At 41.8% G+C, this 17,598-nt stretch overlaps 1 protein-coding gene across 1 annotated transcript in view; it reads left to right on the top strand.

Moving 5' to 3' along the window:
- The window catches only part of LOC134650900 (serine/threonine-protein kinase ATR-like), a 35,404-nt gene that overhangs the window by 2,606 nt on the left and 15,200 nt on the right, over nucleotides 1-17,598 (top strand). Inside the window, exons 4-18 of the mRNA XM_063505836.1 lie at nucleotides 425-958; nucleotides 1,732-3,196; nucleotides 3,816-4,018; nucleotides 5,424-5,560; nucleotides 6,579-6,668; nucleotides 7,529-7,713; nucleotides 8,373-8,488; nucleotides 8,927-9,030; nucleotides 9,610-9,800; nucleotides 10,355-10,494; nucleotides 10,572-10,730; nucleotides 13,765-13,991; nucleotides 16,009-16,162; nucleotides 16,659-16,769; nucleotides 17,137-17,303. Of these exons, the coding sequence (XP_063361906.1) occupies nucleotides 425-958; nucleotides 1,732-3,196; nucleotides 3,816-4,018; nucleotides 5,424-5,560; nucleotides 6,579-6,668; nucleotides 7,529-7,713; nucleotides 8,373-8,488; nucleotides 8,927-9,030; nucleotides 9,610-9,800; nucleotides 10,355-10,494; nucleotides 10,572-10,730; nucleotides 13,765-13,991; nucleotides 16,009-16,162; nucleotides 16,659-16,769; nucleotides 17,137-17,303 (3,983 nt within the window). The remainder of the gene's footprint in view (nucleotides 1-424; nucleotides 959-1,731; nucleotides 3,197-3,815; nucleotides 4,019-5,423; nucleotides 5,561-6,578; nucleotides 6,669-7,528; nucleotides 7,714-8,372; nucleotides 8,489-8,926; nucleotides 9,031-9,609; nucleotides 9,801-10,354; nucleotides 10,495-10,571; nucleotides 10,731-13,764; nucleotides 13,992-16,008; nucleotides 16,163-16,658; nucleotides 16,770-17,136; nucleotides 17,304-17,598) is intronic.

The following is a 17,598-nucleotide window of genomic DNA, read 5'->3' as shown; positions in this document are numbered from 1 at the left end:
TATTGCCCGAGTTGAAAAGTCTAAGAAAAACTGACCACTGAACTAGATGGCGCAATAAGACGCTAAATATTTTTTGGTAACTGAATTGTCAAACTTCAACTTTTGAAAACCAGAGTTACGGCATAATACACCTATGTGGCCATACATTGTGTTAAACTTGCCTTACAAAGTATTTCTTTTGCACCCATATCAGGCGTGGTTCACTCCGCGATTTCGTCGCGTCGCTACAAGTACATGCGGCCCACACCATTTTTGGTGTCTAGCAGTGGTAGTTACCGCGCACCGTTACGGAACGGACGCCTGCTCGCGCTTCCGCCACCTAGCTGTCATATCTGTCGTAATAGACGCGTTTTGTTAGAGAGTGAACCTTCTGTACTTAGTACTATTATTAATTCTGTGCCCATACACATTTTTATCTTTTCAGGTGATATCCATGAGCGGTCTCCTCCTCATCAACAAAGTTCTATCAGCCAGCAAACTAATCGGCGACATACTCATGCCTGCATTCCTCACCAAAAACAAAGACATACAGAAACTCTTAACCAAAGAACTACCCGCAATCTCTTGTATAGCATTGGGCACGTACCATGTTGTCTTAGGCAATGCTGATGGGACTGAAGGCCATTCGATATTCAATAATGGCACTATAAATGTGTCTATAATTTGTTCTGATTGTCATGAGACAGATGGAACCAGTTCTGAAAGTCTGACTCTTCATTCAGAAAGCACCAATGCCACTGAGAACCAAACAACAACATTAGGTTTGAGAACCCTTTTTAGTAAATTCTTGAATGCCAATCAGTATGTAGACCTGAAAAATACATGCTATTGGGATCTTGTGAGGAGATTATGTGGGCACTATTATGTGTTTAATGGCGGTGTGCCGAATGATGTGGTGTGTGAAGAGAATTGTCATCATATTTTGGAAGCTCTCAAGCCCCTATTGGGAAATCAAGCGGTAAATATAAACGGCGTTATTCATAAACTTCTGCTAAGTTAATCAGCTGATGATCGTCGTTTGTCCCTCTCTATGGCATAACGACAGATAGGGACGAACGACAAACTGATTAAGTTAGCAGCCGTAGAGCTGTTGTATAGTTGTTAGTATAATAGCTGCGACTGCCAATCTCACATCAAAGTTAATTAATTACTAAAGAAAGGACTCTTAGCACGAAGACTTTCGTTAATTGACTGGCCTGCTCCTATCTCTATCGTCTCGCCCATGACGCCGGCGGTCAATGACACTGTGCGAGCAGAACAGCAGTTTAATCATGCGCGTGCAATAGAGATAGGACTAGACGGGTCAATGTATGGAATTCCTCGTAGTAAGCGTCCTTTCTTTAGGTGGGATATACAATATTTTATTTAAGTACGCCATTTAGTGAGTTTTCAGGTGACAGCCAAAAACTTAGTAGGATAAAAATAATTAAACAAAAATGAACCTTGTTTTGTTATTAGTACGGTTCACTATGGCTCTGAATTTGTGGTAGTAATTACTGAGTTTTGGTTGTCACCTGGAGATATTTTAAAAGGCTGACCTTTTTATTTACTTGATATTTTGATAATATAATTTGTAACACTGCATTGCGTGTCTTTCTATAGATCTTGCTAAGTACATATGTAAACACACCGCCATATTAAAATTGTATCTGAATGTCAAGTTACTAGTGACTCTTGTTTACATAGTTAGCAAGTTCCATAGAATTACACTTTACACGTATTTTTTTTCAGGACAACACAGAGTTACATGCATATAAAGATGACGCACTAAATTTGTGTGTAAATCTACTCGTTAAGTCGACAAGATCTTGTTTAGAAGAAAACTCATATAACAGACAGACACAAACCCTTAACAATATAAAGGAGTTTGGTATTCATGGCAATGAAAAAGTGATTTTACCAGTTACAAAGTTGTTGGTGTATTTTATCATGCATCCACAATGTTCCCTTGGGCCCAAAGCGGTTCTGTATCTTAGAGAAATATGCGAAGTACACGGATATACACCAAACCAAGTATACCATAGGTATAAGAAGGACTATTGCAAACAGTTTGTAGAATGTAGCTTATACAGTGGGAAAGAATTCACTGTGTCCCTTCTAAAGGTTGTAAGGGCGTTTGGCTTCGTTGGATATAGAGATTTCATCTCAAAAGATGTACACCACTTTCTGCCTTATCTCATGCCTTATTCGGTCATGGTGAAGCAAGTACCAGCCATGATTGAGGAGATAGCGTCGTTAGTCCAATGCTCAGTTTCAGATTTCCTAATCGACAGATTTCCACACGTCTATGTCCATATATATTTGAACGAAACGAAGGAAGTTGCTCAAAAATGCAACAGCACGATAGAAATGCTGACGAAAACGTCGACTTTGAGCCTGATTAAGAAGCATTTTAGGGTTATTTTGACAGAATTCCTGTTGCAATACTGCTGTAATCCTGAAAAGGTTTTAAACGCGTGCAGGTATCTGGCCTGTCACGACCCTGACGTGTCCACACCAGATGGTAGCATGAGTATGAGTACATCACAGATAGCAGACTTCCTAAATCCTAAATTCTTAGGAGTGCTCGCATACTTTGATCACAAACTAGTCAATGCTAAAGTAGCTTTATCCGTAAAACGGAAAGCGCTGAAAAGCTTTCCCGATATCATGCAACTGATGGGAGAAAAATACTTAACACCGTTGAGATTTAAAGTGTTAGCCACGTTGAGATCGGCCCTTCCCTTAGCGAAGGAATTTCCGAAAATTTTGGCTGACGCGTGGGGCGCTTTCATACACAACATAGACAGCATGTCACTAGGACCGCTACTGACAAACCTAGCCGTGTCTCTGTTACAACAGCTTGAACATGCGCCCCAAGAGATCAACAAGATATTTCAGTATCTCGTTATAAACAACGAAAACTTACTAAGCTCCCACATCCCTGAGCTGTTTTTCTTAGAGAACGCAAAATTATCCGAGAAGATCAAGATGGTAGTAAAGAGACACGTGAAACGAACGCAGCCAGAATATTTTCTAGATAAAGTGAAATGGTATCTGCACCATTTGGATCAGGATATACCGAGTATAAAGGCATACGCTTTCAGCCAGTTGGATAAGTTGCTGAAGAAGAATAGGACTGAGATTCATAAGGCTATATTCGGTGGGAAAAATATAGATTCGGCTATCGTTGAGCTTATAGATGCGTTACTGCAAGGTGAGTGATATCCGTTCATAAAATATGTAGTAAATTACCGATTACACTAAAAATTATGAAGCCTCGTAAATATCAGCTGTAGTTCCGCGTGTAGGTTGAGTTTGCCTAGTAGTGTTTGCAATTAAAATTGAAAATAAGTTTTTGGCAAAAAAATCATTTTTGGTACAAGATTTTATCGCTGACTGTACTTTTCTTACGACAGACAACTAATATTCATCGAGACAATTCTAAAAACCCCTAACACAATTAGGTTGCGTTGTTTCATCACAGAGTTCCTATGGCCACCTCCTGTCTCCATCATCAGATCAGCTCGATGGTACCATAATATTGCATTGTCACCCGACTTACATGTGTATGCAAATTTTCAGCTCAATCGGAAACCGGGAAGTGGATCAAATTTAACTTGTAAGATTCCATTACATAGTTACATACAGGTCGACCTAATAAAAGCTTGTTAAAGAAAGAAGTTAACTAACTAACGCATACCGGAGTTCCGTAGACGTCGGCGTTCTAAAACGTATTGGCGTCGTGCAGCGCCATCTACAGCTTAAACTTGATACTTGATGCCAATAAGTGCATGCTCCCTATACTGAAACTCATAAAGGTTTCACCTTTCCAGGTTGTAAGCACCCAGACCCCCAAGTAAGCGCAACCAGCGGCGCCTGTTTAGGCCAACTAGGTGCTATAGAAGCTGGCCACCTACCCCGCCAATACGTACAACCTGACCGGTCACCATTCGCTTTCTCTATCGGAGACAACTGTTTTGCTGCAACAGCGCTCATGGAGCTAGCTAGGGCTTTTCAGTATGAGAAGGATACTATGGTAAGTCACCTATTTTCATAAGTTTATTTTTGAAGACTGCCTAGGCCGACTAAATGCTATAGAAGCTGGCCACCTTCCCCGCCAATACGTACAACCTGACCGGTCACCATTCGCTTTCTCTATCGGATACAACTGTTTTGCTGCAACAGCGCTCATGGAGCTAGCTAGGGCTTTTCAGTATGAGAAGGATACTATGGTAAGTCACCTATTTTCATAGCTTATAAGTGTATTTTTGAAGACTGCCTAGGCCGACTAAATGCTATAGAAGCTGGCCACCTTCCCCGCCAATACGTACAACCTGACCGGTCGCCGTTCGCTTTCTCTATCGGAGACAACTGTTTTGCTGCAACAGCGCTCATGGAACTGGCCAGAGCTTTTCAGTATGAGAAGGATACTATGGTAAGTCACCTATTTTCATAAGTTTATTTTTGAAGACTGCCTAGGCCAACTAGGTGCTATAGAAGCCGGTCACCTTCCCCGCCAATACGTACAACCTGACCGGTCACCATTCGCTTTCTCTATCGGAGACAACTGTTTTGCTGCAACAGCGCTCATGGAGCTAGCTAGGGCTTTTCAGTATGAGAAGGATACTATGGTATGTCACCTATTTTTATAGCTTAAGTGGACTTTTAAAGACTGTCTAGGCTAACTAGGTTCTATAGAAGCTGGCCACCTTCCCCGCCAATACGTACAACCTGACCGGTCACCATTCGCTTTCTCTATCGGAGACAACTGTTTTGCTGCAACAGCGCTCATGGAGTTAGCTAGGGCTTTTCAGTATGAGAAGGATACTATGGTAAGTCACCTATTTTCATAAGTTTATTTTTGAAGACTGCCTAGGCCGACTAAATGCTATAGAAGCTGGCCACCTTCCCCGCCAATACGTACAACCTGACCGGTCACCATTCGCTTTCTCTATCGGATACAACTGTTTTGCTGCAACAGCGCTCATGGAGCTAGCTAGGGCTTTTCAGTATGAGAAGGATACTATGGTAAGTCACCTATTTTCATAGCTTATAAGTGTATTTTTGAAGACTGTCTAGGCCAACTAGGCGCAATAGAAGCGGGCCACCTACACCGTTTATTAACGGTGTACAATCTGATAGGTCGCCGTGCGCAGTCTACCGAGACCGTGCCTAGTAGGTAGTGACCCTGCCTAATACAGATTAGGCAGGGTCACTACCTACTAGGCACGAGGCCGTCAAAAGGCACAAATAGATAGGTTATTTAACTAAAATAAAAGAAAAACTTTATTTAGAAAGGCATAGTCCTACATTAGGTAAAAAAATCTTATAAAGTACATCTTTTTTATGACTTCTACCTGAATTAGGAAAATCCTGAACTGAAGAAGTGTAAAGTAATACATTCTAACAAAGGCAAACTTATATATTTCTTATTGTTTTAGAACATGGACAGCTACGCTCTGACGATCCAAGAGATCTTGAAGATATACGACATTTCGCCGACCGGTAGCAAGAAAGACGTGTGGGACAGCTTTCCAGAGCACATGCACCAGATCATGTTTCCTCTACTAAGTTCCAGGTATGTTTATGACAATTATGACTATAATCAAAGAGTTCTTAATAGTGGAAGAGATATTAAGTCTCAGAAAAAATCTTGCTCCAAATTTGACGATATTGTCGATGGCGCTATACGGCTGCCTACATTGTGCGATTTTATTTTCCAAAAGTTGACTTAGGGCTCATTTAGATGGCGCGTGAACTCTTATATGATTTTAGTTACATTGCGGACCATTGAGGTTACATCAATAGGCTACATGACTAATTTTTTTAATGGTATCAATCGATCGGGTTTGTTTTTAGGATCAAATGTCTATATGGGACCCATTGCATTAAAGTAACACAAAAGTCAGAAATTGTAGTCAAAGGCCGACAGTCGCACTTCACTCGCGAAACGCCCTATACAAAACGGCCAAGGGCCGTGACGTCATCGCCCATCTTGTAGTATGGACAAAACAAGAAAATTGCGTTTTTTTCGGTGAAATATTGCGTTTATGTATATAGTTGCTATACAATATTTTATTGCATGAAATGTAAGGAATCGAATGGTACCCTCACTTTTATCGTTTTTGGAAGTTAAAAAAAACTTAAATTTTGAAACTTTCAGGTCCGGTAATTTTGTAATTTTTCAATATTTTATTTTAATATCCACATTATTGTGATAAATTGCTCGTTTGCTATCTATTTTACTAGATTTTGTTATAAAACTCAACATGTGTCATCATCCCTATTCAGCCGACCGATCAAATGACGCAATGTAATGAAACTCGCATGCGAGTTCTCGCACCGTCTCAATGAGCCCTTAGTTGATTTTAATGTCGATTCAGGTTTGGCGCCATTTAGATTCTGTCAAGGTAGAAAAATGAAACGAATTAAAAACATTGTCACAAACTAGAGAAGTATTCAGCACGCGTAGTCAACTGCAATAATATTTTACACAAAGGAGCTCTCAAACATGTACCTATGACTCGTTGTTTTAAAACTACAAATAAGACTAAATCAGATAATTTACACGCTCTTGATTATCTGTTCATAAACAGGTATACCTTGGCATATCCGTCTCAACCCAAGAAAGCTCATCCTCTGTTTGGAAGTGCGTTCGCCACAACTTTCTTGGAATGGGCTCACAAGTAAGTCAACAAATCCATAATTCGATATAATTATCGTTTTTATTATTTATCAGCAGGAAATTCTGCTGCTAAAATACCTAACTGACGTTCAGTACAAAAAAGGAGGCATCTATAGAATATGAATATTTGTTAGGTATAATATACGCCGAAGACTTAAAATTCGTTCGATATCGAGTTTTGTATGTCTTGACGACGTTAGAAGAATAAGGTCCATTCTGTCCTGTTGCTAAAAAGCAGTACCTCTTTGCCTTTAACCCGTGGAGCGCCCTAGTATCACACGTGTGATACTAACTCAATTTGGGTCGTAGCGACTCAGTATCAGGCGTGTGTCAGCAATATGGGTCAAATTGGTTTGCATCAATTTGTTGTATGATGCTCGTTCCACGGGTTGACACGTTCACTGTCCCGTGCGCCACATATGGGTCACGGCAAGCCTCTATTAAAAGGCCTTAAGGTTGACAGTTAACAGTTGGGACAGTGAACGTGTTAACTTATGAAGGCAGCATTATTTCTCTGTTTGTCTCAATTGTCTCATGATTTCTTTTTCGCGGAAGTGTTCCGGTGCCTAAATAGCATAGCAGGCGGGCTGACTCTTTGCCACTGAAATGCCAATAGTTATTTTCGATACAAGTGCGAAAAAGAGGAAATTCGAAACGAGTGGCGATAAATTAAAACACGACCGAAGGGAGTGTTTTAAATCGACACGAGTTGCGAATTACCTATTCGCACGTGTATCGAACAACGTTTTACAGTACATATGGCACTTTAAAGTTTCGACATACGCACGAAAAGTGCTATTTTACGCACTAGTGCGGGAAAGTAGCCTCATATGTACTGTAAAATATATTTTCGATTTCCAGCTGGGCCGGTCAGCTGATCCCTCTAATAGAGTCAGAAAACATTCGAGAATTACTACGCACCGTGCACCCGAGCATGCGCCGTGACGTCAGAACCCTGTTCCTGTTCCTGCCGTACGTGTTGTTACACGCGGTCATGGCCAACAACAACACGCAGTACATACAAGAAGAAATACTCGCTGTTATAGGTATGATATACACACTTGTAACTCCTTGCTTGTGACACGTTGGGGAACATTCGCGAACTACTACGCACCGTGCACCCGAGCATGCGCCGTGACGTCAGAACCCTGTTCCTGTTCCTGCCGTACGTGTTGTTACACGCGGTCATGGCCAACAACAACACGCAGTACATACAAGAAGAAATACTCGCTGTTATAGGTATGATATACACACTTGTAACTCCTTGCTTGTTACACGTTGGAGAACATTCGCGAACTACTACGCACCGTGCACCCGAGCATGCGCCGTGACGTCAGAACCCTGTTCCTGCCGTACGTGTTGTTACACGCGGTCATGGCCAACAACAACACGCAGTACATACAAGAAGAAATACTCGCTGTTATAGGTATTCCGCCTTATTTAAATATAACAACCATAGAATACATAATAGCATCTCATATACAATGGCCACACTCCACCCGCCCCCAGTACCTCTCCCCGCGGCTGCAGATTGCTTTTAGATTGACAGAATCTTATTTTGAATAGTAACGGAAAGTTCCCGATATACAGTGAATAGATTGTATAATACAATACCTTCAGTTTTATTAAAACAGGTTTACTCTTCAACAAACACGAATAACGAATGTAAATGTGACAAATGTTTTTGATCATATACAATTTTCAGGGTCCAAGAGCGCTAGAACGGAAAGCGGCATTTCAGACAGAAACCGTTATAAAATGCTTCGAGACGTACGCTTGACACCTAACATTAATACCGTTCAAGCCGAGGAAGGCAACCAGGTAAGTCCATACTATATATTTAACAGGCTAACAGTCTAGACTCTCTAGGTATAGGGTTCCAGAGTAAATTGATTTCCATATACGATAGGCGGCTCAAAAGTTCGCGGCCTTAGAAAATAAGTGAAAGAGAGTATTAAAGTAAATGTTAATTATAAATCGTTAATAATCGTCAGTAATGGCGGCAATAATTAAACTGTCAACGAGGTGGGGAAAAACGTAGCATAATAAAAAAAAAATCTAGCGCTAATATTTCAGCCTCCCCTCGTACGTATGCAAGCAGAAAGCATATAGACGGACATAAGAATACTTTACATGCACACTGAATCGCGGAGATTAAACCGTGGGCACAGCTAGTAACACTTATGTATTAAGTTTACTCTATTAAGATCTGTGAAAAGTATCGACAAAGATAATGATAAAGATATATTCTAATTACAGAGCAAATGTAGTAAAACCATCTACACCCTGCTGGACTTCTTGAATAGATGGATGTTGGAATGGTGCCATTCAAAACAGCGCCCTCTGGAGAATGAAAATTACAAGTTAGTGTCAAAATAATATTTACAATGTTATTTCTGTGTGAAAAACTGTGATATTTCGATCGACCAAATTATCCATTATCTGCGGGCCCACACAAGTGAAAAACGTCTACAAAACGCAAAACCAAATTAAATGTATGGAAATGATCCCGAAAATACCCTAAAAAACCTGTCCGCCCTCGGAATACCCAACTGGCGTGAAGTGGCGCAGGATAGGGCAGAGTGGCGCTCTCTTGTGTCGGAGGCCAAGATCATTTTTGGGTCACTGAGCCAATGATGTATATGTGACGTTATCTATGAAAAGGGACCTTATTGTCGATGGCGCTTACGCCATTATTAACGATGCTCCGATATAAATACAATGCCGCGCGACGCTGTGCGGCGTAAGCGACATCGACAATAAGGTCCCTTTTCATAGATAATGCCCCATATGTGTGCGTGTGTGTATGTATGGAAATGATCACGTGACTTTTTGTCGCATTTGTCATCCATACATTTTTAATTTTCGATTGGCATTTGTCGATTAACTAGATAGTTATCTGGGCTATGGACCCGTCTGTCACTAAAACTGTTACATTTTAGGGCGATATCAATGTTCATGGAGAAATTCGACAAGCTTCTAATAGCGCGCGGGAACTTCGCTTGCGGCGAACTAGAGCGCGCCCTGCAATACTTAGAATTATATATGGGAGAGAAGAAACATAACATGCAGGAACAATTACCCCTGCTGGCCGAGATATACGCGCTGCTGGATGAACCAGACTCGGTCGCTGGTAAGATAATCATCCGAATAATATGACTATTATGAGTTTTTTTTGTTCTATTGGTCAGTATTGTCAGTAAAATAGGTATATTTATTCATTATACAAACTACATTTATTATGAGAAATTATATTTTATTTCACCATCACCACATTAACCCTTTTCAAGGTAGAGGCGATTTATATTGTAATTTTTGGACTGTCAGCCAAATGTTAATTCAGTACTATCGAAGTTGTTCTGATTATGGAGGTAGAAGGTAGATTGTAGAACTTATCCGTAGCTACTATCCTATTATACCGTCTGAGTGTAGGTTGACGAACCCAATACATTTAACGTGCAAACTACAAAAGGCATTAGTGTGTAGATATGTAGTGCATAATTATTTTCCATCGTATTTTTACGGAACGAACGTGTCTTGCTATATCAGTCAGTCTCGGTACAAAAAGTACTGAGCTTGATTGAAGTAGCATGACAAACACGAACGCTTCCGAGAAAATACGATGGAAAACAATTATGCACTACATAATACTAATTACTTATTTACCCAATAACTGTAAATTTACAGGCATATTGTCAATCAAAAGATCCGAACCGTCTTTGAACGAGCTGATACTGACGCAAGTGGTGACGGGGCGGTTGCAGGACGCAGCTCTTTGCTACGAACGACTAGCGCAAGAGGGACAACTAGACAGGCACAGTTTGCGGGTAATGTGAATTTACAGGCATATTGTCAATCAAAAAATGTGCTTTTACCACTCTAATTTCAACTTTTTAATTTTCAGGGCATGGTAGACTGCTACCTAGGTCTAGACCAGCCGTTCACAGCATACCGCTTGCTGAGCGAACACGAGGCCGAAGGTTCCGCTGCAGAGTTAGCCGCTGAACCACTGTGGAGGCTCGGACGGTTCGAGCAGCTCGATGAACTCATAAACAAACCACTGGTAAGTCAGGACCTAGGTCTAGACTAGCCCTTCACAGCGTACCGCTTGCTGAGCGAACACGAGGCCGAAGGTTCCGCTGCAGAGTTAGCTGAACCACTGTGGAGGCTCGAACGGTTCGAGCAGCTCGATGAACTCATAAACAAACCACTGGTAAGACAGGACCTAGGTCTAGACTAGCCCTTCACAGCGTACCGCTTGCTGAGCGAACACGAGGCCGAAGGTTCCGCTGCAGAGTTAGCCGCTGAACCACTGTGGAGGCTCGGACGGTTCGAGCAGCTCGATGAACTCATAAACAAACCACTGGTAAGACAGGACCTAGGTCTAGACTAGCCCTTCACAGCGTACCGCTTGCTGAGCGAACACGAGGCCGAAGGTTCCGCTGCAGAGTTAGCTGAACCACTGTGGAGGCTCGGCCGGTTCGAGCAGCTCGATGAACTCATAAACAAACCACTGGTAAGAGAGGACCTAGGTCTAGATTAGCCCTTCACAGCGTACCGCTTGCTGAGCGAACACGAGGCCGAAGGTTCCGCTGCAGAGTTAGCTGAACCACTGTGGAGGCTCGGCCCTGTTCGAGCAGCTCGATGAACTCATAAACAAACCACTGGTAAGACAGGACCTAGGTCTAGACTAGCCCTTCACAGCGTACCGCTTGCTGAGCGAACACGAGGCCGAAGGTTCCGCTGCAGAGTTAGCTGAACCACTGTGGAGGCTCGGCCCCGTTCGAGCAGCTCGATGAACTCATAAACAAACCACTGGTAAGAGAGGACCTAGGTTTAGACTAGCCCTTCACAGCGTACCGCTTGCTAAGCGAACACGAGGCCGAAGGTTCTGCTGCAGAGTTAGCTGAACCACTGTGGAGGCTCGGACGGTTCGAGCAGCTCGATGAACTCATAAACAAACCACTGGTAAGACAGGACCTAGGTCTAGACTAGCCCTTCACAGCGTACCGCTTGCTGAGCGAACACGAGGCCGAAGGTTCCGCTGCAGAGTTAGCCGCTGAACCACTGTGGAGGCTAGGACGGTTCGAGCAGCTCGATGAACTCATAAACAAACCACTGGTAAGACAGGACCTAGGTCTAGACTAGCCCTTCACAGCGTACCGCTTGCTGAGCGAACACGAGGCCGAAGGTTCCGCTGCAGAGTTAGCTGAACCACTGTGGAGGCTCGGACGGTTCGAGCAGCTCGATGAACTCATAAACAAACCATTGGTAAGACAGGACCTAGGTCTAGACTAGCCCTTCACAGCGTACCGCTTGCTGAGCGAACACGAGGCCGAAGGTTCCGCTGAAGAGTTAGCTGAACCACTGTGGAGGCTCGGACGGTTCGAGCAGCTCGATGAACTCATAAACAAACCACTGGTAAGACAGGACCTAGGTCTAGACTAGCCCTTCACAGCGTACCGCTTGCTAAGCGAACACGAGGCCGAAGGTTCTGCTGCAGAGTTAGCTGAACCACTGTGGAGGTTCGGACGGTTCGAGCAGCTCGATGAACTCATAAACAAACCACTGGTAAGACAGGACCTAGGTCTAGACTAGCCCTTCACAGCGTACCGCTTGCTGAGCGAACACGAGCCCGAAGGTTCCGCTGCAGAGTTAGCTGAACCACTGTGGAAGCTCGAACGGTTCGAGCAGCTCGATGAACTCATAAACAAACCACTGGTAAGACAGGACCTAGGTCTAGACTAGCCCTTCACAGCGTACCGCTTGCTAAGCGAACACGAGGCCGAAGGTTCTGCTGCAGAGTTAGCTGAACCACTGTGGAGGCTCGGACGGTTCGAGCAGCTCGATGAACTCATAAACAAACCACTGGTAAGACAGGACCTAGGTCTAGACTAGCCCTTCACAGCGTACCGCTTGCTGAGCGAACACGAGGCCGAAGGTTCCGCTGCAGAGTTAGCCGCTGAACCACTGTGGAGGCTCGGACGGTTCGAGCAGCTCGATGAACTCATAAACAAACCACTGGTAAGACAGGACCTAGGTCTAGACTAGCCCTTCACAGCGTACCGCTTGCTGAGCGAACACGAGGCCGAAGGTTCCGCTGCAGAGTTAGCCGCTGAACCACTGTGGAGGCTCGGCCCCGTTCGAGCAGCTTGATGAACTCATAAACAAACCACTGGTAAGAGAGGACCTAGGTCTAGACCAGTGTTGGCCGAAACGTTAATGCAATTGAAAATGTTGGCCATTAACCATTATAAATTGAACCTTAAACCGTAACGGACGATTACAGTTTACGGTTCAATTTATAATGGTTAATTGCCAACATTTTCAATTGCATTAACGTTTCGGGCAACACTGGTCTAGAATAGCCCTTCACAGCGTACCGCTTGCTAAGCGAACACGAGGCCGAAGGTTCCGCTGCAGAGTTAGCTGAACCACTGTGGAGGCTCGGCCCCGTTCGAGCAGCTAGATGAGTGAAAAGCACAAATGATGTGTGACTCCTCTAACTTAGACTACTAGATTCGTTTACCAATATAACGTATCTCAGACTGATCAAAGGTCACAGGAGGCAGCTCGTCCGCCCGCCGTTTAACGATCTTAGGATCGACTTCCATAAACTGCTCCGATTAAGTTAAATATTTTTCACGAATTTTAGTTACACCAAGGACTCAGAATAGCAAATATATCTTCATATGACACTAGGGCCCTGAGGGGTACTCTAATGGTAATTAGGGTTCCGTTTTGCTACTTGCATTACCTAACTTACCTACAATCCTATGGTGCAAAGGCTATCTATTGCGATTCAACGCGGAAACGCAGCGAGCGTGTTGGGGACTTTTGCGCCTGGAATGACTCGGGGTGGGTTATTTGATTAGTTACCTAGTATTAGTACCTAGCTATTAGTTTTATGTTAAGTGTCTTGGTTTAAATGTAGTAGTTTTTAAGGTTTTTTTTATTATTGTATTTTTTGACATGTGTGGAATATGACTGTATTTGGAATTATAATTAAATAAAGATCTGTAGATAGACAAAAGTAAATAAATACATACTATAAAGATCAAAAAAAAAAAAAATTAAGCATTAATTTGTTGTTCCAGCCAAGTTCCCGAGAAAACTGGGGTGTTTTAATGGGTAGGATTCTCCTCTCGTACCGAAGTCGAGACAGCACTCGTTTCCAACTCTCATGCAAAAACGCTACAACCAAACTATTAGCACAGATGGACGGGGAAGCAAAGGGAGAAAGTGCTTTACGGAGTGGATATCAAAGTGTGTTGGGCTTGCACGTGATTACTGAAGCGGGGCATGTAGAAGAAGTCTTGCAAAGGTACCAATAGGCTACATGACTAATTTTTTAGGGTTCCGTACCCAAAGGGTAAACACGGGACCCTATTACTAAGACTCCGCTGTCCGTCCGTCCGTCCATCCGTCCGTCCGTCCGTCCGTCTGTCACCAGGCTGTATCTCACGAACCGTGATAGCTAGACAGTTGAAATTTTCACAGATGATGTATTTCTGTTGCCGCTATAACAACAAATACTAAAAACAATAAAATAAAGATTCAAGTGGGGCTCCCATACAACAAACGTGATTTTTGACCGAAGTTAAGCAACGTCGGGCGGGGTCAGTACTTGGATGGGTGACCGTTTTTTTTTTGCTTGTTTTTTGTTGATGGTGCGGAACCCTCCGTGCGCGAGTCCGACTCGCACTTGGCCGGTTTTTTTATGGTATCAATCGATCGGGTTTGTTTTTAGGATCAAATGTCTATATAGGACCCATTGCATTAAAGTAACACAAAAGTCAGAAATTGTAGTCAAAGTCCGACAGTCGCACTTCACTCGCGAAACGCCCTATACAAAACGGCCAGAGGCCGTGACGTCATCGCCCATCTTGTAGTATGGACAAAACAAGAAAATTGCGTTTTTGTCGGTGAAATATTGCGTTTATGTATATAGTTGTTATACAATATTTTTTTGGATGAAATGTAAGGAATCGAATGGTAGGTACCCTTACTTTTATCGTTTTTGGAAGTTAAAAAAAAACTTAAATTTTGAAACTTTCAGTCCTGTATTTTTGTAATTTTTCAATATTTTATTTTAATATCCACATTATTGTTATAAATTGCTCGTTTGCTATCTATTTTACTAGATTTTGTTAGAAAAGTCAACATGTGTAATCATCCCTATTGTAATGCTGAGCATTATTAGTTGGGTGGATAAACTATTTCTTGTTGTTATTCTGTCCGGTCAGCCAAGAGACAATAGTAAGTAGCATAGTTTGTTAGAAGACATTGTCCACCACCTTCATCTGACACGCTTGGTAGACGACCCTCTATGGAAAGGGTTTATATGTTTCACAAAAAAGCGTGTTTGGAGAATTTAAATGCCTGAAAATCAGGTTTTAAAGATGAAGCCAGGGGAACGTAACCATGGCAATGAGTGACAAGAAAAACTTGATTTACCCAGTTAAACCTGCACCGTGAGCCATAAAAACTTATAGTCGAGCGTCTACTCGCTTACGGTCACGACTTCTGGCGCCAGCAAGCGGCAAGACGCTATATGGACCTGTCCATTAATTGGGTACTTTTTAGATAATTATTAGAAAAACAGCAGTTATTTTTAAACACAATTTCTACCAGGGCAGTCGTGTAAAAAGTAGGCGAGTTGACCGTGACGGCACTATACTCGTTTTCATGTAAATTCCATATTGGCAAATCGTTTTAGTTCTTAAAAAGAAGCTGATTTGACTAGTAGGAAAGCACCCAATAGGCTACATTCCTACTAGTCAAATCAGCTTCTTTTTTAGAACTGTCAGAACGATTTGCTAATATGGAAATTATATGAAAACGAATGTAGTGACGTCACGGTAAACTCACTACTTTTTATTATATTTCATAATTCATAATTTTTTATTGCAACCATGGTACAGTATAGATGTCAAGTATAAATGTACAAAGTCTCACATGGACCCTGTAAGGGCACAGCATAGCTTTCTTATAACAATATTATTATATTTACATATTATTATTAATTTGTTTCTATTATATGTAACAAAATTATATTGTATGTATTACATTATCTCAAAATCAGGTTCAAATTCCTAATAAATGTATTAGCTTATATAATTAATGTACAATATTCATATAATAAGATTAATTTTTAGTTTCAATCCGATTTATTAAATTTATACAAATTGTGCTTAAAAATAGCTGCTGTCTATGTTTTTCTAATAATTATCTGGTGCCTTATTTCGTGCACGGTTTGAAATAATTTAAGTACAGGAAACATCCCTATTACGCGAGAGGTTATTGAGAAGGAGGATTACGTAACCAAACTTTCTTTTCAGATTAAAACCTCTAATCGATGGCGACAGACAGGCCGCTGAGGTATTAAACAAGTTGTTGGACGAGTGGCGCCGTCGTCTCTCCGTGGTGCAGTCGGACGTGCGCACCGTGGAGCCTTTGTTGAGGCTTCGACGGATATTGCTGCAACAGACACAGGTATAACGTAATTAGATTTAGGCTATAATTAATCTACGGTATGAGTAACGAGCCATAAATCCTAAAATGTATGTAAAATGATGTCTCTTTATAACAATCACAAAATTATAGAAGGAATTTCATCGGCATTTTACTTTGTAATAATTTTATGAACGCATATTATGGCCCACTTTGCTTATGGTTAATGCTCCTGCCACTGTCGGAATATTGCTTAACACCCATCAAATCAGCCGCGACATTAATTAACAGTGCCTGTAAATGGGTTGTACAGATGTAGTGCATAGGTAATTCTTTTCCATCGTATTTACTCGGAAACGTTTTATTTTGTTATGCTAGTTCAGTTAACGTCAGTACTTTTTGTACCGAGACTGACTGAAATAGCAAGACACGTTCGTACATTCCCTTGAAAATACGATGGGAAATAATTATGCATTACATCTTTAACGTGCTTTATTAAATAAACGATTTAAATTAAAATAACATTGTATGTTTGTAGGAGTTGTTGGAGCCAACACACCCAACGACGGCGGGCATCTTCAAAGCTTGCATAGGCGACCTCTGGCTACAAAGCGCGAAGCATGCTAGAAAAGCTGGCATTTTTCAACAGGTGAAGACACTTAATAATAATGGGGTAGGACGAATAAAGTTAGATTTTTGATTTTTTTTATGGCTTGGATTGTCTTTATGCCAAATCCCATATAACAAAACTAGAAACAGGGCAAACTATGCTGGCGCTATCTATGAAAACCTTTGAATGTGGCCATCCCTATCAAATAGTAATAAATATAATTTTTAACAAGTATTTTATCTTTCTGTGACTAAATATGTAATATTTACACCAAAAAGCTATCCTGGTAACATACACAACATTCACGAAGTGGTAATTATTGTATAAACCTGTAAACTGTTTATTGTATAAGTGTGTCACCAACGAAATCATGCCCCAAAATTGTTGTAACACATTATTTTTTCAGTCATACATGTACATACTGAACGCAGAAGAATACCGGCCAGAAGAGTTGTTTATAGAGAAATCCAAAATGTACTGGGCTCGCGGTCAGCACGAACACGCCTTTACGACGCTCAGGAGAGGGTTGGAAGATGCGTATCCACAGCTAGACAAACTTACCAGTGAACAGAGGTAATCATCTTCGGGCCACCGCGAAAACCAAAGATCTCAATTGCGGGGATCTTTCTCTTTTACTCCAAAGGCAATTAGAGTGACTGTTTAGATGTAACACTTCTTTAAATTCAAATGATACGAATTTAGGAAAGGTCCTTAGTATCGTATTTATCTAGAACTGCGAACTCGATCTGCGTAAGACTGTCGCCAAATATTTATTAACAAGCTTTTATTAGGTCGACCTGTATGTAACTATGTAATGGAATCTAAGGTAACTAATTTAACCATCTTCCAAGGATCGTAGCGTCATGAA

Source organism: Cydia amplana, chromosome 9 (assembly GCF_948474715.1).
Source record: "Cydia amplana chromosome 9, ilCydAmpl1.1, whole genome shotgun sequence".
In the NCBI taxonomy this organism is placed as follows: Eukaryota; Metazoa; Arthropoda; class Insecta; order Lepidoptera; family Tortricidae; genus Cydia; species Cydia amplana.
This window is presented reverse-complemented; position numbering and strand designations above follow the sequence as displayed.